The following is a 27118-nucleotide window of genomic DNA, read 5'->3' as shown; positions in this document are numbered from 1 at the left end:
GTAGCGCTATCACTTTGAAAATTCGTATCTTCAAAACGCGGATCTAGATCAGCTTTAGATTCAGAGGAAAGGTGGATGTCGACCTCGTAATTAAGAATCAATTCTATCATCTTGATCGAATCGCTATAGGGCGAGAAATAAAATTTCAAAGATGAGGCCTTTATAGGGAGTACTCGAGGGCATTCACAAGTAAACAAAGCATCATGTGACGGCCAAATTTGGACGTAATTTACATATAAAGAATGTGTATAGGAATGCTCCACACATTCCTAATAATTACACGCTAAACCTAATGAATTTAGGGGGGGGTGTGGAAAGACAGGAAGGGGGGTGTAGTTTTGACACCTCTCTAATTATATAGCGTATTATTTGATAATCTAATAATATATTATCTTACATTAGTATAACGAAAAGGACTAGTATATAAAGTATAGTTCTTTAGTTAGATTATTAGGTACTATATATAAATTCTACTTATTTTACTAAATACTTTTAAATACATATATCGAAATACGTATAATATACTTTTCTAAACTCTATATATTAATTATTTATCTCTCTATCTACTTTTCCAACTCTAATACTCAGTATAATCCCTATTTATACGCCTTATAGTTAGCTACGATTCTTTATAGAACTAAGCGAATTACGTTATTAATCGTTCTATAATCTAAAGCACCCTATATGTTATACGATTATCCCTTAAAAGAACTCTTAATTACTCTCTAATCAATATATATTAATTAATTTGAGATATAGTTTAAAGATTTTTAGTTTTAAAAATTTCTATACAGGTTTAATTAAGTTTAATTAGGGAGTATAGAGGCTATTCTACTACCTTAATCCTATACCTTTTAAACTACTCTTATATATCGTATGATTTATAAGACCTTGTATTATCTTACTAAAAGTTTTAATAGGTTTATAGTACTCAATAGGACACTTTTCGAGTATATTAAGATATGATTTTATAGTATACTTATTATTAGACGAGTCTATATCTCACTCTATAATAACTAACTTCGTACGCCTACTAACCATTAGTTAGTAAAGACTTTTAATTATATTCTAAAATGAAGGATATTTTGTAAATAGAGTTAGATATATCGTAAACTAACTATTTATCTAGAAAGATCACGTCCTCAAATAGCCTATAACTCTACTACGGTTTCTAACGAGGTGATAAAGGATATATCTATAATTAGATTAGGTAAAGACTTTAAACTTATTACTGTAAGAGTAAGAGAGGACGTCTACGCGTTATTAGAATTAGTCGTATATATATATGGTAGACTATAGTATAAGAAAGACCTAGATAATACGATTTTAGTAGGTGATTGCCCTAGTTTAAGCGCATATAGAATTATATAGCACGTTAAACTATAAAGTTTAGTATTTAGTTTTTAATTTCTACTTATACTAATTCTAAACTAATATATTATAATAGATAGGTTGGTACCTAAGGGATCAGCACTAACCGCCGGTAATAGATAGGCCTTTCTATCTAGGAGATTACTTAATTTGTGGTATATTACATAGTTCTATGCCTATTGCTATACAATCTGTATCTCTTAAAGATTTCTTATTATGATTAAGAGAACAAATGGATGATTAGATATATAAATTAATATTATATTTATTATATTTTCATTAAATACGTAATCTACATAGTTGATTCCTAAATATATATAGCCAAGTAATTATAGCTTTACTCCTTCCCAAATTCTCTCCTTAAATCGCCTTCTAAAATCGCCTTCTAAATCACTATTTAGTAGGTCTAGTAATAGCTATAATTATCTTTATGATTATAGACATATATTTTTGTAGTAGGTAGCTAGATATCCCCTATTACTCTCTTCTAGCTAATTAGCTATTAGGATTATTAGGTAGAAGGAAAAAGGGGGATAGGGGCTAGAATTAGTAAGAAATATTAGATGCTAGTATAGGTAGACTATAATAAACTAGGTTAGTTAAAAGAATTCTTTAGTTAAATAATTAAGTACTATAGTTAGGCAGTTTCGCTAGACTTATTAGCTATTAGGGTAATATGATTCCTAGGTAAGTAAGTAGGCTACCTGAACGAGTAGGCTAGGGAATACGAATTATGCTCTAACGTATTAACTTCTTTATTTTAACTATCTAGTATACCGCTTATTTATAGCTCAAATTCCCTAAGTTCTATTAATTAAGAGCGTAGTATCTAATTTATAATTAAAGCCTTCTAGAATAGCGAAATACTAACTATTTCTAAAGCTATATACGTATTTAGACTACTATACTCTATCCTCTAACGTTAGATTAATAGCTATTATTTAGCTCTAAAATTTACGCTAACAATCGTAGACTAACTACTAGAGAAGAGTAATTACTCCTGTAATAGATTTTATCTATAGATTTATGTAGATCTATCTGCCCTTAGACTATTAATAGTAGGGGAAATAGCTAATACTCTCCTCTCCTATACGAGTACTATAATTAGACTATTAGTAAGAATTAGGTTGTTAACTATATTAAGCGCTATTTAGAGTTTAAATATTAGTTTCCTTATTACTATAATTATAGAAGAGCTTTATACGAAGATCTACGTATTATTATACTTTAGTTAAGCTTGTACAATATATGACTAATAAAAATAGTATTTAACCTAAGGACGTCTATAGTTTGAACGAAATAACGACTAGGGTTATTATAAGAGGTAAGCACTATAGTTAGAGTTTAGTAAACTACTAGGAAATTTAAATAGGTTATATTAATTAAGTATATAAATATAATAGGATTTATACTCCCTATAACTATTATCTTTAAAGCTAAAACCTACTACTATAAGGCTTAGTATAATAGCCTAGCTAGTGATTAGAGAATATTCATGATAAATAACTAGATAAGATCCGATCCTACTTACTATATATGTAGGTAGTAGTATATAGTATCGAAGGTAAAATCAGAGTAGTAGTACCTATAAACGCTATAAGTAAATACTTATGCTATTTAAAAAGATACTAAAAAAGTCTCTATAGTATACTTCATAGGACTATATTTAGCATTAAAATAGTAGAGAAGCTTAGACGCGAGTACTCTAATAGCTAGTATAATTCCTAAGCGACTCGCCCTACCCCGATATACTATAGTGATTATGATAAACTATTACTATCTTAGCAACAATAGCTTTATATTGTATTTAATTGTATTTTAGTGCTACTTAGACCATATCTAAAAGTCTATACTATTTAATATGGCTTATAGTAGTATCATACTAATAATAAAACAAAGTAAACATATTGCTATTGAAATACTAAGTTAAAACATCATATACTTTTCATAGTATGATGTCTCGAGATAGGCGGGTCACTAAGGAATTATGTTAAGGATCGCTTATAGTACTTTAGTATCTATAAATAAGTACTATTCGGATAAGTATATCCTAGAGGGTATATTAAGTACCTCTATACTACTCCTTTTGTATAGTTGTTAACATTTTTATTCCCTTATTAACAAAATTTAATATGAAGGTATTAGAGTAAGAATTTTAACCTTTACTACTATTTGATTTTTTGCGACTATGTTAAGTCTATATATCTAGACCCTAATGCATCGCAAATATTTCATACTCTACAAATAAGCTAGTTATAATCTAAATAGTAGTAGTTAGTACAAGGTGAAATCTCATCTTAAGCTATTGTCGCTAGTATACTAAGTGAGTTATAATTCATTGTATTTGCTAGGTTATTTTGGGGTGGCCGACTCGCTAGTATAGCTGGCTCTCTATTGAATTACGGTCTACGGTATAATTAACAAAAATAGTATCTAACTAGAGGATATCTCCAAACTCGATTAAATTAACTCTATAATAGGATTTAAAGCGATAGTCAAAGGCATTATAAGGTCATAGTGATTAAATCTATACGTATAATTGGATTTCTACTCCCTTTAACTATTATGTTTGTATCATTACTATACTAATACTATGTATCGCATGAGCATTTACCTACTAATAAGTGAATTAAAATTACCCCCAATAGGTAGAATATAGACGAAATTACGCTACGATAGCTAGAAAGGCAATTTAACTCTTATACGATTAGCCGTCTTAAGATAAATTAAACGTAAAGAACTACTTTTTAAGGACCTATTAGCTAAAGTATTTCACAAGTGACCCGCCTATCCTATATACCATACTAAATGCGATAAATTACAACTTTATTTTTCAACAACTAAAGCGTATTATATCATCCTTTTTATACTTAGGTACGTTTTACAAATATATTAAACATATTTATAAGTATTTTGAGGATACGATTATTGAAAAATATATGTTTATACCTCTCATAGCTATGTATCTTTTAGTAATATAACAAAATAACTAGCCGACCATCTTAAAAATAACATATAATGTATTTTTTAGTTAAATACCTCTCTACCCTTAATAATTAATGAATCCATCCAATTAGGTAGTATACTTTATAGATTTCTAGTAATTTTTGCTTTTCATCTTATTTATAGCGCTTAAATCATGGGCTTACTAGCGAATAGTTGCTATAATATATATCAAAAATTAGTTTGCTTTAATTACCTAGTCGATTTACCTCTATATAGGGCTTAGACGACTACTTTTAATTTAACAAGTAATTAGGGCTTTGATTAACAATACTTATTAATCTGGTTGTTTAGGACTTGCTAGTGCTTTATGGCTCTATACGCCTAATCGACTACCTAGTCGACTACCTAGGGGGGACGCGGCTAAAGTTAAATATTAAGCTTTAAAATAACATTTTTCTAGATTATATAGTACTAAACTAGCTACTTCGAAAGCATTTTTAATAGGTAATATTAAATAATTATCCAACTACGTTACAAAAAAATACACTACGACCACATACTTAATATATCTATCTCAACTATTAGACCTCAAAATTCCCTACTCACTTAGTAGCCTACTTATTCCTTGAATGGTATTAGGGTATAATCAAATTGTATAATATGTTACTATTATTGAGATATCAAGTTATAAATTATCGCTTTACTATAGTGTTTTGGGCTGACCTACTCGCTTATATAGCCTACTCGCTTACCGATTAACGTAATCCACAAGCGAGCGCGCCATCCAAGCGAGCGCGCCACTAAATCGCGATCGCGCCCCAACGCGTCAACTTCATCATTTCAACTACCCACCATGCCCCCTATTCGCAATCAGAATCGCTAAAATTCTGTCAATTAGGAGGGTAGGATCTAGCTTATAATCAAAGCCTTACAGAATGACGAAATTCCCTCTATTCGCGAAGCTACACGCGTATTTAACTTACCTCGTTGAACTCTACAACGTCGGCTTGATGGCGTACTATTTCGACAAGATACGCGCGCAAATAGTCATAAATTGACTCCTAAAGAAGAGCAATCGCTCCTACAATAGATTCTATCTATAGATATGCGCGGATCTGCCCCTAGAGCACTAATAGTTAGGGAAATGGCTAATATTCTATTATAGGAGCACAATAGTCAGCCTATTAGGATTAATTAGGTCTATAACTATACTAAGCGCTATCTAGAGCTAAAATCACGCTTTTCTCGTCGATATAATTACAAAAGGGCTTTATGCGAAGATCCGCGCACTATTATGCCTTAGTTTAAGCTTGTACGATGTATAATTGACGAAAATAGCATTCAACCTAAGGATATCTACAATTTCGACGAAACAGGCTTTGCAATAGGCCTAATTGCGACTACTAAGGTTATTATAAGAGCCGAATACTACGGTTAGAGATCGGTAAAATAGCTAGGGAATCGCGAATAGGTCACATCGATTAAATGTGTGAATTTAATAGGATTTATACTCCCCCTAACCATTATCTTTAAAGGGAAAACCTACTACTACGAAGCTTAGTATAAGGACCTACCTAACGATTAGAGAATCGAAATTAGCGACAATAGTTAGACTATAGACTAAATTAGGCTTCGATAGCTATAAAAGCAATTTATCCCTATGACTACTAGTCGTACGAGGGGGAAATATCGACTACTTATTATAGATGGCTATAGTAGTCATTTAGTAGCTGATTTTGATAAATTATGCGCTAAAAACGATATTATTACAATTTGTATGCCTCTACATTCGTTATATCTATTATAGCCCTTAGATATAGGCTATTTTGCCCCCCTAAAGCGCGTATACGGGGGGCTGATTAAGGCTAAAGCGCGATATAATATCAACCATATTAATAAGCTTGACTTCCTTAAAGCATTCCTATAGGCTCGTATAGAAGCATTTAAACCATTAATAATTCAAAGCGCTTTTAAAGCAGCTGGTTTAGTGCCATATGATCTAGATAGGGTCATTTCAAAGCTTAATGTTCAACTTTAGATACCTACCCCTCTAGGTAGTCGACTAGGTAGTCGATCAAGCGCATAGAGCCTAAAAACGCTAGTAAATTCTAAACAATTAGATTAATAAGCTTCATTAATCAAAGCGCTGATTACCTACTAAATTCAAAGCGATCTAAGCCCTATATAAAGGCAAATAATTCAGATCATTAAAGCGACCTAACTTCTGATGCATAGTACAGCAATTCTTCGCGAGCAAGTCCATGATTTAAGCGCTACAAATAAGAGAAAAATCAAAAAGCGCAAGAAATCTAAAAAGCGCATTGCCCAATTAGGCGGATTTAGAAGTCATGAGGGTAGGGAGGCATTTAATAGTCCAAACCAGGCTAATGAATGCCAAAATGCCCCCCCCTATGGAAGTAGATGCATTAGCTTCCCAACCAATCAGGCGCGCCCCCCCACGATGCAGCGACTATTTTCAAATTAGGCATAGAAGAACGCATTGCCCCAATAGGTCTGATAGGTAGAAATTTGAAATTAATGGCGTTGGTGGTCTAATAAATCGATTTAAAATAGTTGTAATTGGTTGGGTGGCGCGCTCGCTTGGATGGCGCGCTCGCTTGTGGATTACGTTACGTTAATTCAAGGAAGTTAAGCTTATTAATATAGTTAATATTATATCGCGATTCAGCCTTAGTTAGGGCCCTATATATACGCTTTAGGTGGGCAAGATAGCTTATATCTAAGGGCTATAATAGATACGACGAATATAGAGGCACATAAATTATAATAATATCGTTTTTAGCGTATAATCAATTAAAATTTGGCGCTAAATGACTACTATAGCTATTTATAATAATTAGTTGATATTTACTATTAGTATAACTAGTAGTTATAGGGATAAATTTTGTGAAACTATCGAAGGCTAGTTTAATCCGTATTCTAACTATTATCGCTAATTTCGATTCTCTAATTGCTAGGTAGGTCATTATACTAAGCCTTATAGTAGTAGGTTTTAGCTTTAAAGATAATAGTTAGGGGGATTATATTTATAAATTTAATCGATATAACATATTCGCGATTCCCTAGCTATTTTATCGACCTCCGAAAATAGTAATTAGCTCTTATAATAGCCCTAGTCGTCGTAATTAGGCCTATTATAAAGCCTATTTCGTCAAATTTATAGATATCCTTAGGTTAAATACTATTTTCGTGAATTATGCGTCGTATATACTTAAACTAAGGCATAGTAATACGCGGATCTTTATATAAAGCCCTTTTATAATCGTATCGATGAGAAAAGCGCGATTCTAGCTTAAGATAGCGCTTTATATAGTTAGTAGCCTAATTCTTACTAATAATCTGATTATAGTACCTACGTAAGAGAATATTAGCTATTTCTCTTACTATTGATAGTCTAAGGGTAGATCTATACGAATCTATAGACAGAATCCATTATAAAGGTGATTACTCTTCTTTAATAGTTAGTCTATGATTATTAACGCGAGTTTTAGAGCGAAATTTTCATACGGGTTTCATATTCAGATATATATATTTGTCGCGGACATCGCTGTATTTTTTGGTATTGCTATAAAATAATTATTTATTTCAGATTCAAGTCAGGTTATACTATAGGCGAGGTAGGATAAACTTTTTGATAATTAGGGATAGGAGTCAGGGTAGGATGTTAATATGTCGCATTTACTAATTCATGTTAGCTACTAACCTTAGGATGAAGCCGAAATACTCTTCTCATAAGAGGCCTAAGAAGGTATCCTATGACTTATTATACTTAACTAGCATTGCCCCCAAAGAGCGTATTCTTCGTATAGGTAAGTTACTTAAAAGCTAGTTAGTTAAAATTTGGTAAGTACTACTCTCAAACCAATAATATGTAGCAATACATCTGTGTAATTAGTGTAAGACTAATGCCATTATAAATAAGGTGATACCTATCGAGCTAGATAAGGCTTTATTAGCTACAATAGTATAGGCAATAAATCTAAAGTCTACATTCCACCTAATGTTTATTACTTTATGTTAAAATCAAGATATTAATCCTAATTCAAATGTAATAGAAATATCTAGTAGCACAGTTAGAAATTGCATAGTTTATGTAGTCACGAGCTTAAGCGTGTTTGTCATGTTTGTAACCTAAGTTGGGGCCCCGGACCTAGTGCTAGGTTAGACATTGCAACCCAGACATAGTTCCGGGTCGAGGATTCTGACCCAAAACCTAGCCTAGTCTGGGCTGGATTCGGGTTAGGTCTAGGTTGGGTGAGGTCATGCGGAAGTCTAAGTATTCCATACGGCTAACTAGCTACATAGGTGTCCACCGACCTCATTCGCTAGCCGCTACTAAGAGAACCGGCAGTAAACCAACACTAAAAAGACAAAGGGCTAGTTATCTAGATTATAGGAATTTAGTGTAGTAGGCTATCCATCCTCTTTGCCGATGGTAGGAGCCCTCTCGCGGAGGATGAAGCAAGCCTCGGACTCGTTGCTAGATTGCTGGACCTTCTAGGTTGGCCTATTTGCTCAGATCATCCAGGCAATTGTCTCTACCATACAAGCATGACACAACAGTCAATTACCTAGGTATTCTTCTTACGATTATGCCGGTACTATAATAGTATTATGACCTAATGTAAATAGGGAAAGGACATGGTGTAGTCTGACGTATACATCCATGAAGAGGGCCTGGCGTAGATGAAGATTCTAACATTGAACCTATGTGTTACTATGTTTCCTGTAGCTCCCATGACCTCTTTGCCTCCATGATCTCGAGAATTAGTGGAATGTTTTGCAAAGCCTGCTGGGCAGCCTGATCGCCCGCTGCTGCTTTACTGAGCCCCTTTCCAGAGCCCAAATGCTTCTTGGTCCAACCCCAGCCGGTCAGGTATACCCCAATGAAGTGAGTTTGAGTGCCACCTTTTTGCTGGATGGTCGGACGTTCACCCATGTACTCAAGCTTGATTCCCTTTCCCATGATCTTCTTGGCGAGAGCTTCCTTCGACCTGAGCTCCGTCTGCTGATGGTCTAAGCTGCTGAGCAGTGGAACCCATAAACGAGATAGCCATTCTACCGCAGTCTGATAGCCATGAGTGTGGTCAGATAGGATAACTGCGGCCACGTAAGCCTCAAAGATGTCGCCCTTGGTCTTTGTCCAGCGCTTGGATTGGCTCGCGTGGTCCGACGGTACCGAAGCTCTGCGGTCAAAACCATATATGCTTGCAAAGCTCGAAAGGGTTTCATTCTTGACCAGGAGCTCTCTGATCTGTGATATTCGACCCGAGGGTATGTCCGTAAACTGCTCCCACACCATTCTTGTTGCGATCAGCTCAATATAAGCATCCCCAAGGATCTCCAACCGGTCGTAGGTTGCCTTGTTATTATTGCCGACCCCGGGGTGTGTGAATACTGCCTTTTCCAGCGAAATGTCTCGAATAGGGGGCAATGGAGGCATAGATGGGTTGCCATTTTCTTGAGAAGCATGGGCTTGTGTTTCGGGAGTCTGACAAGGCTCACTGCTATCCCTGGACACGGATCGGGATGATTTTACCCTTCGGTTACAATTGTCGCTCAGAATAATCACGGCTTTCATCACCTCTGGGTCAACCTCCGAGGCACCAGGGCTGCCCATCAACTCGCGAGCGAGATGTTCCAAGGTCCTTAGTCGGGAGTTGATGTTGGCAGTTTGGACCGAACCATCCATCCTGGTCAATAATGGCCCATCTCCCTCTTGCGTCTGTGGATGGTGGGTCTTGAGAGAGGACCGTTAGCCACGAGCAGCACGAGAGAATTCCGCAGAAGCAGGAAGGTTGGGACCGGCCTAAGTCAATGATCAAGGGATATTCACCTTGGACCTCTTCACCGAACCTGGATTGACGGCAGAAATCGGCCGCTTAGATTTCATGGTGATGTTGGAGAGAAAGGAAGAGAGAAAGGAAGAGAGAAAGGAAGAAAGGAAGAAAGGAAGAAAGGCAGAAAGTAAGGTCCGTTAATCCCCACGTGACCCATGGCTAACTCCCAAACTAACTTTCCGGCCTGGCGCCCTTTTTCTCTGCATCATTGCACAATGGCACACCCCCGGATCCTCGACCTGGTCAAAGTATGCCCACCCTAGATTCTCTTCTCTCTGATCTTCCTTCCCGTTGACCGCTGTTGCTTTGCCCACAGGCCCAATGTCGCATCTTCTCCCTCAACTTCAACCCACACCGACTGCGACTGGGAAATAAGATCCTACGACAACGCCTTCGAGGGCCGAGCCTTGCGGCATGGTATCCCAAGAAGACCGTCTCTTTCCGAGACTTGCAGAACACATATAAACCCCTCGGCTTGACCACCTTTGATGAGCTGGAAGACGATAGAGAGGAAGCTATTCAAGTGTCCGTCCTTTTACCCTGACTCCCCCGTCGCACTTGTTTCCTTTATGCTAAATTAATTTTCCCCATCCAGTGCGAAATTGCGAGGGAAGGGCAGGCCAAAGAAGAAAAGAACCGCCGAAGGTGATTGCCCGTATCCAGCCGTCCAGCCCTTGATGTACTCCCTAACACAGACACAGAGTCGCGGGCGGCGAAGAAGAAGAAGAAATAGTCGCCATGCCATCGTGGGATTGGGCACAGGCGAGCATTGCATAGGATACCCATCATTATTATTGCCGACGGGTTGGTCTCTTGATCGCGGCAGACGAAATGTTGAGTATGGAGTCCTGCCTGAAAATCTAAGACGCAGTTTTTTATGTACAATAAATAGCCAATCGATGTTTTATGATTCTGTTTAGTTGTCTCTGGAATAATCCGATATCTTAGGTAGGTAGTACATACTCTACCTACATAACTTCCGTTACTACTGTGGCCGTTTTAAGTAGTTAGTTAACTGAACCGACTTGTATTATGTCAGCAGGTCTTCGACTTTTGATCCTCACCCGCAACGTCTCTTCCGCACTTGCCCATCACCCCATTCAACCTTCATTCGTTAACGCGCCGTGCGCTATCATGGCGACAATGAAGCAAAGCAAAAACCAGCTTAGGAGGGCAAGGAAAAAGGCGCAGAAAGCCGAGGTACGTTCACCCCCTGCTCTCTAAGTATCCTCCATGATTTAATTCAATTGCTGACACTTCCCTTTCCAGGCTGCCACTGGAGCGCTCGATGAAAAGCCACAGACAACATCGCTGAAGACGCAAGACCCCGTACCCGTGCCGCAGATTGCACCCGCCGACCTCGACGCCTCACTGCCTCTAGAACCCAGCGACCCATTATGGGATATCTACAAGGGGATTGCTAGCAAGTTTGATGAAACGTCAAGTGACAGTCTTCCTACAAAAGAGGCCGAGAAACCGGAAGTGTATTTCGACGATGGTGACGAGATCCCCGACGAGGACGAAGAGACGGAACCAAAGATATCGAAGAAGAAACGGAAAGAGATGAACAAATTATCGGTCGCAGAGCTCAAGGCCATGGTTCGAAAGCCGGAAATTGTCGAATGGACAGACACATCTGCGCCGGATCCCCGGCTTCTGATCCACATCAAAGCTCATCGGAATGTCGTTCCTGTGCCCTCGCACTGGTCGCTCAAACGCGAGTACCTGTCATCCAAGCGGGGGGTTGAAAAAGCACCTTTCGCCCTGCCTAAATTCATCCAAGAAACGGGAATTGCCGAAATGCGTGACGCAGCTTTGGAAAAACAGGAACAATCCACATTGAAGCAGAAACAAAGGGAAAGAGTCCAGCCCAAAATGGGAAAGTTAGATATCGATTATCAGAAGTTGTACGAGGCGTTCTTCCGGTTCCAAACCAAGCCAGAGCTGACTCGCTACGGGGAAATTTACTACGAAGGTAAAGAATATGAGACCAATCTCAAACATCTTCGGCCCGGTGATCTGAGCGATGAACTGAAGGAGGCCCTCAATATGCCTCCCGGTGCTCCTCCTCCATGGCTGATCAACCAGCAGCGATATGGCCCTCCGCCGTCCTATCCAGCCCTGAAAATCCCTGGTCTTAATGCTCCGCCCCCTCCTGGAGCTATGTGGGGCTACCATCCCGGCGGTTATGGCAAGCCGCCTGTTGATGAACACAACCGGCCGCTGTACGGTGGTGACATATTTGGAGTCTTACAGCCCCAACAGAATGCCCAACAGGGGGAGCCGGTCGAAAAGGATCTTTGGGGCGAGCTACAGGCCCCCGAGGAGTCCGAGGAAGAGAGCGAGGAGGAGGAGGAAGAAGAAGAAGAGGAAGAAGAGGAGGCTGACGAGGAGACAGAGGCCGGTATTCATTCTCCTGGTGGTCTGGAAACCCCTAGTGGCATGGAATCGACGGCGCCCTCCGAATTCGTGGGTGCAGAGAACGTTTCTGGCGAGTTTGATGTCCGAAAACACCATCGAGGTACAGAGACGGAGGAATCCGTTCATCCTCGCAGTGCCTACCAGGTAATTCCGGAGAGACAGACCAACGTGCAGGGATTTTTCGGAGGCGACAGAGCATACGACCTCAACACGGCCTCGACCCAGCCTCCTCTCCTCGGCGCTGAAGATCAAAGCCGGAAGCGCAAGAAGCCTGGCGACGTGGATGTCTCTATGGATCCCGACGCTCTTCACGCCGAGGATGGTATCAGCAAGGAGAATCTTCAGAACATGTACGAGTCGCAGAGACGGCAACAGAATCAGCCTAGCTGGGGGTTCCAAGAGGACCTGAGCGACATGATCGCGCAGGAGAGGCGCCGGAAGAAGCGCTGAATTGGGATTGTTGTTAATTTTTTTTTTAAAATCTTCTTGGCTCTGTAAAACAATAATAATGATGATACACTCACTTGACTACTCACTGTCTGTCGTAAGTAGGACACCGAGTCACATGACCAAAGCAACCCAAAACGATCTAGTGCAAATCTCTTCTTCCCTACCATTCCTTCCTTTCTCCACAACTTGTACGCTCGTCCATCCTGACTTTTGTCGCCTCCTCCCTATAATCGTCAGTTCAAGGGTTTACTTGGTCTCTCCGGGAATGGATTGGGACCGCAGAAGGTTTGCAACACCCCGCCGAGTATCCGACGCAAAAAATTGTTTCTGATATCCAATTCTACACAGGTTTGATGATCGCAGAGGGGGAGAGAGCTATCGACCAACGGACAGATCGGCTCGATCACCTTCTCGTTATACCCGGTCCCCGCCGCGGAATCGTTCCCCTCGTCCAAGAGCCGACACATGGGTTCCTTCGTCTAATCGAGGAAATGGCCGGCCCCGGAGTCGGTCACCACCTTACCGACGTCGTTCGCGAACACCTCCTATCTATGGGCGAGGTCCAAGTTCGAGTTCGTACGGCAGAAGACGGTCCCCGGTGCGACGATTTTCGCCTCGAAGGGATGACAAACCGAGGTCGCCTCCAGCGGCCTCCTGGCGTTCGAAATCCCCCTACAGCGAGGATAGATCGCGTGATGCGTCCAGGGGCAGGGTCAGTCCCAGACGGACGCGAGATGGGACCCCGGCCAGCCAGGACTTTCGGGCCTCCAGACGAGATTACCTACCTCCTCCCAGGAATGACAGATATGCAGGAGGTCCCTCGCCAAATCCACAGCCTACTCCGCCACTAGGACCCCTTGTACATCGAACGCACAGCCCCTCTTCTGGAGCTCCTCGGGAGCATCCAGAGATCCTCAATCAAGGCCGATCACTCTCGCCGCCACGGCGTCCTTCTCCCGCACATGCCTTGGCTGCAGAATCAGAAGCGACCTCTCGACGTTCGTCCCCGGCGGGCTACCTCGAGAAAGCCGGCTTGTCCCTCAGTGGTCGCAGCCGCTCACCACTTCGTCCCTCATCCCCTTCTCAACGCCCTTCACGATCTCAAGCTCGGTCGCCTTACTCGCAAGATCCAATCTATCAAACGACACCCTCCAGTTCTGACAGGATGACCGAGAACCCCGATCTTCCCCAGTCCAATTACGATGCAACTTTCCCAACTGCAGGCAGAGGACAAGATCCAGATGGTCGAGAAATGTTGAGGATGAGCGATCACCGACTATCGGATCAGTCACAAATGGGCGGTATCCGGACCAGCAGCAATATTCCAACCCAGCCGAGAAGCCATAGCGGGAGTCCACTACCGCCATCCGGTCCTTCCCAGGGCTCCAAAGCTGCTGCTTCTTCGCAAAGTCGCGGTTCTCAAAACATGTCTTTACTCTCAGCACCAACTCGCCCTCGTCGAGGGCCTGGTTCTCGGGAGAGTTCTTGGATGGGCGTTCCGTTGGCGCGTCGTGTACCAGTTCCCGCTCCATCGCACGGTGCCCCAGCTGGGCCCCGAGGCTCTTTCGCATCTCCGACTCCCGGCGGAGGAAGTTATCGATATCCCGGGTCCCGACAGAATAGCATACCGTCTCCCGGCCACCCCCCGGCTTCACGATTTACGAACCATCTCACCGGGCTGTGCTCGGTGACCCCTGGCGGGAGGACTCTGCCTTCGCTGCTGGACCCGGTTACTGAGAAACGGCTGTCTCAATTGGAAGTTGATCAGGTCAAGCTTCTGGAGCAGATCGCGGAGACACAGCGAGCTAAGAGAGCGGGGCTTCGCGAATGGGACAAATTAGATCGAGAAAGTTCGATCAGTGCGCTTCGAAGCGAGCTGGCCGAGGGTCACCTCCAGCGCATGGCAGATGAGAGCATTCGGGGTAGCATTTTATTCTGATCGGAATCGTCTGTGCTTAGTTCATGGTGAATGAATGAATGAATGAATAAATGAATAATAATAATGAAATGATCACTATTTATTAAACAAGAGATCCATCATCATATATCATGAAAAGGTAGCGGGAGGTACCCTTTCATACAACGGATGCGGGTTCGGTACTTGGCGGTACCACCAGCCCCCTTCCCGCGTAAGTACGTGCCTGATCGGCGGCGCAAATCCTCCCTCCTTCCTGCTTCCGTGTCAACATTTTACCTTCACTCACTCCCTTTCTTCCATCCATCATCACCACCCGAACCATCCAACCATCCACCACCCTTGGTCGCCACCGTATATGGCCTTTTCTTCCTTCAATTCCTGACTGATTCCTTCTTTTTCTACCTGTCGACACCATGAACATCTTCCGATTATTAGGTGAGATGCCCACCACACCACTCTTGATGAGATCAGGGATCCTGACGATTGCGATACAGCCGATTTCTCGCACCTGGCGTCGATCTTCATCCTTCTGCAGAAGATGAAGTCGTCCAGCGTAAGACCCTTCCCAAGGCCCTCCTGCCATTGACCGGCAACTAATGGTCCTGCAGAGCTGCTCCGGGTTGTCATTTAAATCACAGGTGCTTTATCTGCTGGTGTTCGTGACTCGTTATCTGGGTATGTTCACATTGGCGGCTGCCTTCCCATCTCCTGAAGCTGACGCGCAACCGGGCGACAGATTTGTTCTGGTCATTCACCGGCTCCCTATACCTCACCACCTTCAAGCTCCTGTTCATCGGATCCTCGGCCTACATCATTTATTTGATGCTCAACGACTACAAGCCGACCCATGATCCCAATATCGATACGTTCAAAGTCCAATACCTTCTTGGGATCAGTGTGGTTCTGGCGCTGCTCTTCCCCCACAGCTATCGTCTTTCTGAGGTTTGTCACTCACTCCCCCCCCCCGCAACCAGTTTGAACTGGAGACTCACCTCGTGCAGATTCTCTGGACGTTCTCGATTTGGCTTGAATCTGTTGCCATCCTGCCACAGCTCTTCATGCTACAGCGGACGGGTGAGGCAGATACCATCACAACCCACTATCTCTTCGCCCTGGGACTATACAGAGCTCTCTATATTCCGAACTGGCTATACAGATACACTACAGAGGGAACATTTCGAGAGTCATTCCAGCCTGTTCCAATCATCGCAGGCATCATCCAGACTTTGCTGTACTCGGATTTCTTCTACATCTACTACAACAAGTAAGCGGAAACGGTTGCCTTTAGCTAGGATCTTGGTCACTGATATTTTTTGCCGTAGGGTCTTGAAAGGGAAGAAGTTCTCGCTTCCTGTTTAGGGAGTTCCTAGCCATCACTTTGTGAGAGTGGCAGGATCTAATGCCGGTGGTTTCGAGGACTGATGCCCACCGCTCTGTGAACTGCGTGGTAGGTACGCAATTGTGCAAGCCCCTTTTGATGCCCGACGATATGAACTGCGAACGATGAATGGATAAATTTCATGCCTCGACACGGTTACATTTGGACAATGGACGGAATGCAACCACGTGGGAACGCCTGGAGGACGAAAGGGCTCAGTTGGCTTGGAATTGTGATGCGGCAGTGGAAGATCGCTCCGGCATCAACGCCGCAAGGCACTGCGGTAACTATGCTGACAAGCAAGCAATCTCAATCCAAGCATGTCCGAGTAGCCCCCAACTTTCAACCCATGAAATAGAGAGAGAAAAGTGAGAGAGTTCTGGTGCGGATCGTTAACGGCGAAATTGCATGTTTACATACGTACAAAACCAGTTCTTGCCTGTCTAAAAACTGTGTGAATTCGTGATGAGTTGCTAGCGCTGCTATTATGCCCTGAGAGCATATAGTTCTCTGTTCCGCGCGCATTGCCTCTGTTCAAGTTACCTCGTCCCTCTGGTACTTTTTTGATTTTGATACGTCGGGGATCGAGGTCTCATTATAGAAAAATTTGAGAAGAACAAAAAAGACTTTTGTTGACAGAAAAAATGTATTCCCGTAATCATGGCCACCCAAGGCGAATAGCTACACGGGACTCGATATCAATAGTTTCGTTGAGTCGGAGTGTGTGTGGAAATGTAGCTCGTGTAATTCAACTGAGAGGACGGTACGGACAGATCAGTAGAGAAGGGATCCAAGGTACCTGGGATCGAAAGATGCCCTACCGGCCCTTGGAAAGATCGGACTGGCCCAGTGCCCAAGGTAGAGCGCCCTTGGAGACCGTGATGGCCGTCTAGCCACCCGTTATGGGTATGCAGCTGGCTGAGCTGGCTGAAATAGTCCGTTGTCTGTTGTCTCTCGACGGCTGCCTGTCCCCCAAAAGTGGATTCTCGTCTTGATATCGGGGGAGACGGGAGCTTTGGGGATCGAGGGATCAAGTCGAGCCGAGGCGAGCTACGTCGTGAATTGGGCGGCGTCAGTCGTGACCCTCCACGGCGAACCTGGCACGTCGGGCAGATTTTCACAAAGCGGGAGATGAGCTCCTTGGGAACCCTGAACCTTTTTTAATGTCATTCCTCTATAATGTGAGGATGTCATGTGCTTACCATGAATAGATTCGCCGCACCTGGGCTGATGTTTTGTCCCGGCCACCATGCTGACAGAGCTGATGTGCTTTGGTGAGAATCTTAAACAATTTCTCCCGGATTGCAACAGGTTTTCCCTCATGGCAGATCATCTTCCTGCACTGATGCATGGGGATGTGTTGTTAGCGGGGAACAACTCCACATAGGGTGTACCTACATCGGGGACTATCCCGACGGGTTGCAGCTTGAACATTTTCTTCACCCAGAATCTAGCTCTGTCAGCAGGGTTCCGCTATAGGGCTTTCAAATCTAGGGGCTGTACCGGAATTGGGCGGACTCGACCGAAGTGTCCTTGGGTTCGTTCAACACAGCCTTGATATTGCGAGCTCTCTTGGAATGGATGAGTGCCTTGTCTTGTTTCTTCACCGACAAGTCATCCACGTAGCTGGCCAGGGTGATATATTGTTAGTATCGATCTGCCCAAGCGGACCACCATCATGAACGTACCTTTGCATCAGTTGGTCAAATTCCTTGACATCAGGAAACCCTTCCAGTGGAGGCAACACAGGCTCCGACTGCATCGAGCCCTCGTTCTGTGAGATTTGGCATTCAATCTCCGTCTCGCTGAGCGGGAGATATCTCGGAGACGCTAGAAACCGTGGCTGGGCCAAATACTGCGGCGGCGGATGTTGCATCCTCATATCCTCCGGGATCGACATGGACGGAATGGAATGGTCGGATGAGTACTGCTGGAGATGCTGAAGACCTTGCTGAGCATAGGACGGGCCGAACTGGGACCCGTACGGTTGAAAAGATTGGTGGGAGAATTGATGATATGAGCCAGATCCCGTAGCAGTGAACTCATGGCCATCTGGATGGCCATAGGGACTGGGCACGGCCAGTGGCTGGTTCATCATGTAACTCTCATTCCCTTCATTACGTCTGGCAAAACTGCTCATGGTGCGAGATGGATAGATAAACTCCGGGATCATGAGGCGTAGTAGTGGGAGGACAGGACAGGACAGAGACAGGCTGAAAGGAAAAAAGACCGACTAAGGCCAGGAATCACGCTCGTTAAAAAGAACCATCGCCAGATGGCCCCGGGCACGGTGCACGAGACCATGATGAAACGAGGTGAGTGGGCAAGTGAGGCAATCCCTGGACGACGAGCAGCAAGCAAATATGCCACCGAGGGAAAGAAAAAGAAAAACCAGCAAGTAAACCGACAGGGAGCAGGGGCCGCCACGTCTGTTGTTTGCCCCGACTGCATGTACCCAGGGTTACGCAGGAGGGATTGCCCGGAGCGCGCGCGTTTGGTTGTTTGCCGACTCGGTCCCTCGCATCGTGTCACGCTGTCTTTGCCGGGAGATCAAGGCCCCGAGTCCGATCGACCGCTGGACAGGGGTTCCTGGCACTCTCGGGGACATAGGGGAGATCACCTAGCCAGGTAGCTACCAAAAAGAAAAGAAAGAACAAACAATTCATTGGCATTACTTCGTGAGATCCCGGATCATCCACCGCCACTGCTCGTCCCGCCTGGCCCCGATCCATTTGGCCACCTTGCGCCTCCATTTCTCCTCCTCGGCCCGCTGCCGTCGAATGAACTCCGGTCCGACATCGAACTCTTCTGTGATGGGCCCTTCATCCGAGGACTCGCCCGCACTCGGGTCGTCACCAACAGCATCTGCCTCAAAGGCCCCGGATACGCGCCCACTACTGCTGACCACCCGGTCATCCAGATCCTCCAGGCCCGCGAAGACATCATCTTCCGCCCCGCCGTCGCCCGCCGCCGGCAGCCAGCACATGCGTTGGGGATCAAAGACCATGCCCCCGACGGTCTGCACACTGTGCATCGTCCCCACATTGGTGATTAGCGCGGGCGCGGGCTTGGGAGATTTGGGCGTCACAGGCAGGTCAAAGTCCTGCATCAGATTCTCATTGCCTTCCCACCGGTACGTTGCCGGGTTGTAGCGCATCCCTCTCACAGCTGCGCCGGGTTAGCCCCCGTAGAATGAAAGGAAGGAAAGAAGGAAGGAAGGACAAGCTTACATTTGGCTTCGTGAACTCCAGACCCCATTGGTTTGATCAGCTGAGGTTTGGCTGTCGACCGGACTGTCGGTTTAGCTTTCCGGCTTCGGACCGCTGCTGTGCTTGGGGGCACTCGTGAGACGGGTTGGGGCTTCCAGTTCGAACCGAAAGCCGCAAGCGAATTAGGGTCCCGACTTCTGACGTTCGTCGACATCGAGGCAATCCGCTGCTCCCTGGCATTTCTGGAAGCGTTGGTATCCTGTGCGAACCTCGGTAGGGTGCTGTGCGGCTTGGTGGCAAGCGCTAGGGAGACAGACTGGGGCGAAGGCTCTTGCTGCGGTGCAACAGACCGACTCTGACCGACTCTGCTGCGGACAGATCGTGGCGCCCCTCGACCGATCGGAGTTTTGACAAATTTGTTCTCGATGGAAGCAGACGTCGGCAAATCATCAAATACCTCCAACTCGCTGCCATCCCCGAAATTGCGCCGCCTGGTAGGTCGTGTGACTGTGCGTTTCGTGGACGGCCCAGTCGTTCCCGAGCTCGCATCACTAAAGCGACTACCAAAAGGCACCGAGCGAGTCGAACGAGGTTCTCGAGAGATAATGTTCTGAGAATTGACAAAGTCACCGGAGCTGTCCGAATTTGTACGCCGTGATGAGCGGTAGCTTTTCACGCTCGCATGTTGAGATTGAACACCAGAAGTGCCAGCTGAAAGAAAAGGCGGTGCGGCTCTGCGACCCAGCGGCCTTCCATCTGAAGTAGTGCGATTGACGGGAGTTATAGGTGGACTGGAGAGAGGACGAATAGGACCGTCGGAGCGTGAGTGTCGCGGGAATGCTTGGGTTGACGCAGTGGATTGCAAGCCCCGAATGACTGGCATAGGCTGCTTTGCTGCCAGGTGTTTTTCGTGAGCTTTGGACTCGCCAGTGAGAGTAGTAGTATCTTTGGACGGCCGCGGCACGGCGAGCCGCCGGCCAGAAGTCCCAAAAGTTGGTGATGTAGAAAGAAGACCCGAGGCTGGAAGGCTAGACACCGACGATTGTGATGAATGACCAAGCCGGGATTGTGGTCTTCGAAACTTGAAGAGAGGGGCGCCGCTCTCTGAAACGGTCTCGAGGTGAGTTGAATGAGTCCGTTCATGACCAGAAAGGCGAGGAATACGAGTTCGTGGCGATCCAACTGTACTTGTAAATGTAATGGTGGTTGAGGTTCGGCGTGTTGGGCTCGAAGGCCACTCCGTTTTGCACTTAACGTTGGGATTCAGTGTCAACTTCCCCGAAGTAAACGCCTTTCCATTGTCGACATCGATGCCGGAAAAGAAGTCGTCGGCGCTAGATTTCTGATCCGCTTGGTCATCTCTTGCCTTGGGAGCGCCGTCCTTGTACAGAGCTTCTTGTCGCTTCTGCAGTGGAGAGTTGAAATCAAGGGGCCCGTCAGGAACGACTAGACCCTCAAGACCGTCTTCTTCACTTTCTGCAGTCAGGCAACTCGAAACGCTAGGGCTCGCGATTGAAATCGAAGAGCTGGGGAGGGATCGGCCATCCCGCGTGGTACCGCCCACTCGAACTCCGATGCTCCCTTCGGCCCATTCAAGGTCAAAATCCTCCAAGGTCGGACTAGATACGCGGGCATGATCCTTGCGATAGGATAGTTCGAGAGGTTCATGATCGGGGGGTAGTTCAAGGTCTTCATCAAATTCTTCCACGTCCAGCCCTGTGTTAATGTGATTCGTTCCAGTATTTACTGTGGATAGTTGCTGAAGGGGTTGAGATGATGGGCTTTTGATCGTGGGCACGTCTTTACTTGGGCTCGCAAATTCATCCTGGAATTGCTCCAACGTGGCCAGTGCAGACTGTAGACGAGTCGAGGTATCATCATTCAGAGAGGAGGATGCTGGAGATTTTATCGGGCTCGTGGCTACAGAGCTGAGCTGCCGAAGCGAGTCAGGAAAGACGGTTTCTTGTCGGGGTTTCAGCTCCAGCAGCATCTCAGGGTCTGGAACCTCGACATCGTCCGACCAATCGTCAACAAAGCTTCGCTTCTGCTTTTTAGAAGATAGGAATTTGATTGTGCCCCCCACGAGAGCAGATTCCGGGATATTGGCCGGGATGGGAATGCCGGCATATTTAGCCGATGCAATGGCCTCTTCTTTAGAGAACCCGTCATTACCGAGAGAGAGAACTTGCCAATCTTCGTCCCCTCCTGCGTTGGAATCGAGGTCGGAGCGCGCAGAACGACGGGAGGAAATGGAGTCACGGTGGCCGGAGGGCCGGAATGAGTTGGCCACGGACCCGGTGCTCGACGCAGTGCGGAATTGAACGCCCTCGTCGAATTGTAGATCGGCGTCATCGTCCCAGCATTCAATAGCCTCTTCACTGGCCGGTCGTGCTTGAGCCATTGGCGACTTCATTAATCAGAAGGGTGTATCCGAGACAGCACACGGTGCACTCCGCGAGTACAAGGTGGCGCCTACGACAGGATTGGTCGATGTTTAGGTAGCGAGTTCGCAGATTGCCGGCATGAGTCGTGGGCTGGGGCTGGGAAGATGGACGGCATTCCGTGCTGACCATTAACGGTGGAAACGTTCAAGGAACACGGCGTCGGTCGCTGGTAGCGGGTTCCTGAGCAGCCCTGGACGATAAGACGGGGTTGTTGATGAGACAGTTGGATAGTGCGGGGAATCAGTCGAGTCGCGACGTGTCACTCAAATGGAGAAAGCAAGCTCCAGCATGAGGCGAAGGGGGCGGGAAGGACGGGGATGTGGTGTGCTGGCCAGGGCGACAACGAGCCAAGGCGCGGGAGAGATCCAACAGGAAGATATAATCGGGGCGGTGATTGCTGCTGTTGTGGTGGTGGTGGTGGTGGTTGTTGTTAGAGAGAAAGATAAGTTGGTTGCTAGTGGTGGCTGGAGTGGGATTACCCATGGAGGTGAGCGAGGCGGTGGCAGGGAGATAGGTATGGACTATAGAGGGGGTTAGTGATCATGATAGTACTCCTACTACCTAGGTAAGTACGGAGTGGCCGCTCTATAATACTATATACATATGTACTACTCTACGTACTATACTAACTACCTAGATACCTAGTCCCCGGGCCTATCTTGATTATTATTGATGCATGACCGATCCTCGTCATCATCATCCGTGTTTCTTCGAATGTCACCCACGCCACCACCATGCCATCCAGAGTCCTGCGTATTCCGAGATCAGACGAGCCCGAGGCCTTTGTGCTTGTCCACGTCGCATCCTCTGGCTCGCTGCCCCTGGACTTGACCGTGGTCGCTACCGAGGGCGAGTCGCCCTTCATCAACGTTGTGAGACAAGCCCATCTGAAGAATCTCCGCGCCAAGAACTATCAAGGAACGGACGATGAGTGGTTTCAGATCGTCTCGCTAGCTCTGGGACAGCGATCGCTTGCGGCCGATGACTCGGGCTGGTTGTCAGGCGTGGAAACCACGGCTAGCATCTCGGGGTCCGAGGATGAGGGCAAGCAGCTGATCATCACGATCCGCAAGAGGGTCCAGACAATCACGGTGAGGGGAGGATCGTATGCAATGATATGTGTACTCGCTGACCCAGCCCTAGCAACGACTGGGTGCCTTGACTCTCGCCCAGGATGATGAGCAAGCCGTGGAGCTGTTTGACTGGTCAGGCATTGCTGCCGCCAGAGCGGAGGGGCTGGAGCAGCAGGTCGCCGACCTGACTGACCGCTATCGCCTTGCCGAGGGCACTATCCGCAAAATGAACCAACAGCTCGAGGAGCTCATGCATGCAAAGAGCCAACACGAGAACCAGATGGTTGGCAATTTTGTCCAGCTTCTCAACGAGAAGAAGCTGAAGATCCGGAACCAGCAGCGTCTGCTGGCATCAGCAACGGCTGACCCCGCGAAAGGTAATGCCAGAAGCTATGAACTATACTCTCAGGACTAACTTCTCTCCTTCCGCCGCAGTGTTCGAAATACAAACTGCTCTTTCTGATAAGTCCCAGATTGCTCGGGAAAGGGGTCATGCAGTGAAACGAAGCGCCCAAGATGCTAGCGAAGCAGACGAAGATTCCGACCAGTTCGAGGAAATGGACGTGGATCAAAGAAGAGAAGAAACCACGGGTAATCAGGAGACCGACGATGATCAACCATTAACTCCTCAGATGTTAGAAGAAGAAGAACAGACTGCCACGGACGACGAGGAGCTTGATCAGCCTCCGTCTGCGGAAAGGGTTCTTTTAACAGAGGCTGGTCGGTCTACCCATGCAAAACGTGGATCACCTCCCAAGAAGGCACCACCCCCGCGAAGAGAGTTGCCCTTCACGAGCGGTTTCGGAGCGCCGAGAACGACGCAGCTGGAGCAAACCAATGGAGATACCGAGGAAACTGCCGGAGAGACGGATGATGATGAACTATAATGGCTGTCTTCCGTGAATTAATCTGACAGAAGTCATTGGACTTCATACGGGACGAGATGAGATGTAGAACCTTCCCACCTAGTCTTGGGGCCAAATGAATTGATTGAAAGACATTTTGGTCGCTAGACCATTGAGAGACATAGCAAGAGAACATATTTCAATGCCCAAGTTAATGAAATTTTGTGGGTTTGGATCTTTATGTACAGATGAACCCCTGGACGAGGCTGGAGAAATGGGCGAAAAGAGACCAACCACCGAAGGTGACGGTGTTCAGGGCAAGAAAAAATCAGACAGCAGGGTGGCAACAGTACAGGAAAACAAAGGACGTTTAGGGAGTACAAAGTCAACGCCTGGAACCATTACAAAGGGGAAAAAGACCAACTGGTCATGAAAGACACCACATTGATCTAGCCATATAGGGCTTGAGGAGACATCTCTCCAGCGGCCATGAAGTTGGTCTCGGGGTTACCGGTGGCCTTGGCGGCGGAGCAGCGGGCCATGGTGGGTGAGCTGAAGCAAAGTTAGCTAAGATTCAAATACCAGTGGATGAATGCAAACACGTACCTTCTAGAAATAGAGTCAGTGAAGAAGAAGTCCTCAATGACCTTCTTGAACGGAGCCCCGGTGGCTGGGGACCCCCTGTTCTGATCCACTAGCTGGACCTTGCTCAATGAGCTGACCGAGCTGGGCTCAACAACATCGTACCGACGCATCACAGGGCTGATCTCCTCCATGCGATCCCTGAGGGCCTCGATGTCATCATAGGGCAGAGGAGCGCCGAGGAACTCGCTGGTGGCGCGGATAATCTTCCAGTCATCACGGGCCGCACCGGGCAGCGACGTAGCTGCACGAGTGACCTGCACACGACCCTCGGTGTTGATATAAGTGGCGGATTTCTCGGTATATGCTGCTCCCGGGAGGATGACGTCTGCGAGCTGGGCACTCCGGTCTCCGTGGTGGCCCTGGTAAATGACAAACGCATCCTTCGGAATCTCACTTTGCGCGATCTCATCTGCGCCCAAGAGCCAGATCATCTTGGGGGAAATCTGAGCGACCTCGGGGGACGGGGTAGTGAAGCCGACTTCATAGGCTCCGGCCCGAGAAGCTGCACGCTGAAGGACGTTGTAGCCTTGCCACTCAGGGGTGTTGAAGTTGGCGTGCTTCTCGACAAAGCTCCCAACGGCCTCGAAAATGGCCTTCGCATCGGGGTGCTCGGTAGCTGCGCTACCAACAACAATCATTGGCCGCTTGGCGCCGGCGAGCTTCTTGCCAAACTCTCCAGACAATGCGGCTTTCAGAGCAGAGACGTCGGTTCCAAGGTGCTCCAAATCAAAAGTGCTTTCAAACTCCTCTCCAACAAGCCCAATCTCCATGTCGGAGCGCAGGTATTGTTTACGAATGCGAGCATTCAGGACCGCGGCCTCATGACGGGGGTTCGTGGCAACCAGAAGAAGGGCGTCCGCTTCCTCGGTGCCATAGATCTTGGAGTTGAACAGGTAGTTTGCACGTGCATCGATACCGTGGGCGACGGGTGAACTGCCGCCGGGCTGGTCAAGAGCAAGGTTGTCGGATCCCAGCTTGTTCGCCATATCCTTCATAGCAACAAGCGATTCGGCATCGACCAAGTGTCCCGCAACGGCCTTGAACTCATTGGGCTTCAGCTGCAGTTTCTGGTGGGCAGACGAGATTTCCGTGAGAGCCTGTTCCCAGGTAGCCGGCACAAATTTGCCTTCCCGGCGAATCAAGGGCGTCGTGAGTCGTTGAGTTTTCAATCCATCACACGCAAACCGCGACTTGTCGTTGATCCATTCCTCATTGATATCGTCGTTCAGTCTTGGCAGAATGCGCATGACTTCCATACCACGGCTATCAATCCGAACGTTCGAGCCCAGGGCATCGAGAACGTCGATCGACTCGGTGTGCTTCAGCTCCCAAGGACGAGCACGGAAAGCGTAAGGTTTGGAAGTCAGAGCACCGACGGGGCAAAGGTCAATGACGTTGCCCGACATTTCCGAATTCAGGTTCTGTTCCAGATAGGTCCCGATCTGCATGTCGTTCCCGCGGCCAGTCGTTCCCAGTTCTGGTGCGCCGGCGACGTCGTTCATGAATCGAACACAGCGAGTGCAATGAATACATCGGTTCATCGATGTTTTGACCAGGGGCCCAATGTTCTTATCCTCCACAGCACGCTTGCCACTGATTTCATGGAACCGGCCACGGTCAGCGCCATAGCGCATCGACTGGTCCTGAAGGTCACACTCTCCTCCCTGGTCACAGATGGGGCAATCGAGTGGGTGGTTGGCGAGCAGGAACTCCATGACACCTTCTCTCGCCTTGTGCACCAACGGCGAGTTTGTCTTGACCACCATTCCGGGCTGCACAGGCCAGGCACACGAGGCCACCGGCTTCGGAGCTCGCTCAACTTCAACGAGGCACATACGACCTGTGAGGGATTGGTCAGCATGTCATTGGTGGGCATTTGGACTAGAAGCAAAAAGGTCTCACAGTTTCCGGCGATCAAGAGTTTTCTTGTAGGGTTATGTTAGCAATCATAGCGCCTAAGTTAGTAGATTGTGGGGGAGGGCGTACTCGTGGTAGCAGTATCTGTCGTCAGGGTTAGCCAATGCAAGATCGTTTTGAGCCATTGAGGGTCCTAACACACCTGGGAATTGTCGCGCCTGCCTTCTCGCATGCCTGGATGAGAGCCGAGCCGGCTTTGATTGGTGTGAGTTGAGGACCCTGGACCGGTGGGATGGGCGCAATTACCTTCCACCGACACCTTCTTTCCATCTAGAGAACCGCACAGTCAGTCACAAGAATCCAGCAAGGGCCGGAGGACGATAACACGTACCAATGGTGAGTTCCACCTCGGCCGCTCGAGGGGTTGACGTCGCGAAGGTCCTGGGGGTGACCTTGGGGGCCCGGAGCGACCGGACGGCCGCACGGAACAGCTGCGGCCGCATAGTGGCAAGGATATCAAGAAAGAGAATGTAAAGGGAAAAGATGAGATTGAAGAGAATTGGGTGGGGGGAGAAGAAGACGAGGGGAGGTCAAGCAGCAGTGGACAGAAAGACAGAGCAACACCAGGATTCTTCCGGTGCTGACCATTCAATTCATTAGCGACGGTTGGACAGCAGCCGGGCCACGTGACTGAAAAATT

General features: G+C 46.6%; 7 protein-coding genes across 7 annotated transcripts; 3 read left to right on the top strand and 4 right to left on the bottom strand.

Annotated features, from left to right (window-relative positions):
• Nucleotides 1–9055: 9055 nt before the first annotated feature.
• On the bottom strand, nt 9056–10030 carry PFLUO_LOCUS6533 (uncharacterized protein; the record flags this gene model as incomplete). Its single annotated transcript, XM_073784085.1, has 1 exon — nt 9056–10030. The coding sequence occupies one exon, from the start codon at nt 10028–10030 to the stop codon at nt 9056–9058; it is 975 nt and encodes a 324-aa protein (XP_073640576.1).
• A 1282-nt stretch (nt 10031–11312) lies between these two features.
• On the top strand, nt 11313–13049 carry PFLUO_LOCUS6532 (uncharacterized protein; the record flags this gene model as incomplete). Its single annotated transcript, XM_073784084.1, has 2 exons — nt 11313–11378; nt 11448–13049. 2 exons carry the CDS (start codon nt 11313–11315, stop codon nt 13047–13049), a joined length of 1668 nt encoding a protein of 555 aa, XP_073640575.1.
• A 2331-nt stretch (nt 13050–15380) lies between these two features.
• On the top strand, nt 15381–16235 carry PFLUO_LOCUS6531 (endoplasmic reticulum retention protein; the record flags this gene model as incomplete). Its single annotated transcript, XM_073784083.1, has 5 exons — nt 15381–15402; nt 15462–15520; nt 15576–15642; nt 15704–15909; nt 15969–16235. The coding sequence occupies 5 exons, from the start codon at nt 15381–15383 to the stop codon at nt 16233–16235; spliced, it is 621 nt and encodes a 206-aa protein (XP_073640574.1).
• Nucleotides 16236–17835: 1600 nt separating this feature from the next.
• On the bottom strand, nt 17836–18485 carry PFLUO_LOCUS6530 (uncharacterized protein; the record flags this gene model as incomplete). The annotated part of the gene is made up of 2 exons (XM_073784082.1): nt 17836–17971; nt 18034–18485. The coding sequence occupies 2 exons, from the start codon at nt 18483–18485 to the stop codon at nt 17836–17838; spliced, it is 588 nt and encodes a 195-aa protein (XP_073640573.1).
• A 531-nt stretch (nt 18486–19016) lies between these two features.
• Nucleotides 19017–21955, bottom strand: PFLUO_LOCUS6529 (uncharacterized protein; the record flags this gene model as incomplete). Its single annotated transcript, XM_073784081.1, has 2 exons — nt 19017–19513; nt 19576–21955. The coding sequence occupies 2 exons, from the start codon at nt 21953–21955 to the stop codon at nt 19017–19019; spliced, it is 2877 nt and encodes a 958-aa protein (XP_073640572.1).
• A 777-nt stretch (nt 21956–22732) lies between these two features.
• PFLUO_LOCUS6528 (uncharacterized protein) lies at nt 22733–23958 on the top strand (the record flags this gene model as incomplete). Its single annotated transcript, XM_073784080.1, has 3 exons — nt 22733–23089; nt 23142–23448; nt 23507–23958. The coding sequence occupies 3 exons, from the start codon at nt 22733–22735 to the stop codon at nt 23956–23958; spliced, it is 1116 nt and encodes a 371-aa protein (XP_073640571.1).
• A 407-nt stretch (nt 23959–24365) lies between these two features.
• Nucleotides 24366–26921, bottom strand: PFLUO_LOCUS6527 (ndufs1 NADH-ubiquinone oxidoreductase subunit; the record flags this gene model as incomplete). Its single annotated transcript, XM_073784079.1, has 7 exons — nt 24366–24468; nt 24523–26401; nt 26464–26486; nt 26548–26562; nt 26621–26672; nt 26725–26748; nt 26810–26921. The coding sequence occupies 7 exons, from the start codon at nt 26919–26921 to the stop codon at nt 24366–24368; spliced, it is 2208 nt and encodes a 735-aa protein (XP_073640570.1).
• Between the last annotated feature and the right edge of the window lie 197 nt (nt 26922–27118).

This window comes from Penicillium psychrofluorescens, assembly GCF_964197705.1.
Source record: "Penicillium psychrofluorescens genome assembly, chromosome: 4".
NCBI classification, from domain to species: Eukaryota; Fungi; Ascomycota; class Eurotiomycetes; order Eurotiales; family Aspergillaceae; genus Penicillium; species Penicillium psychrofluorescens.
This window is presented reverse-complemented; position numbering and strand designations above follow the sequence as displayed.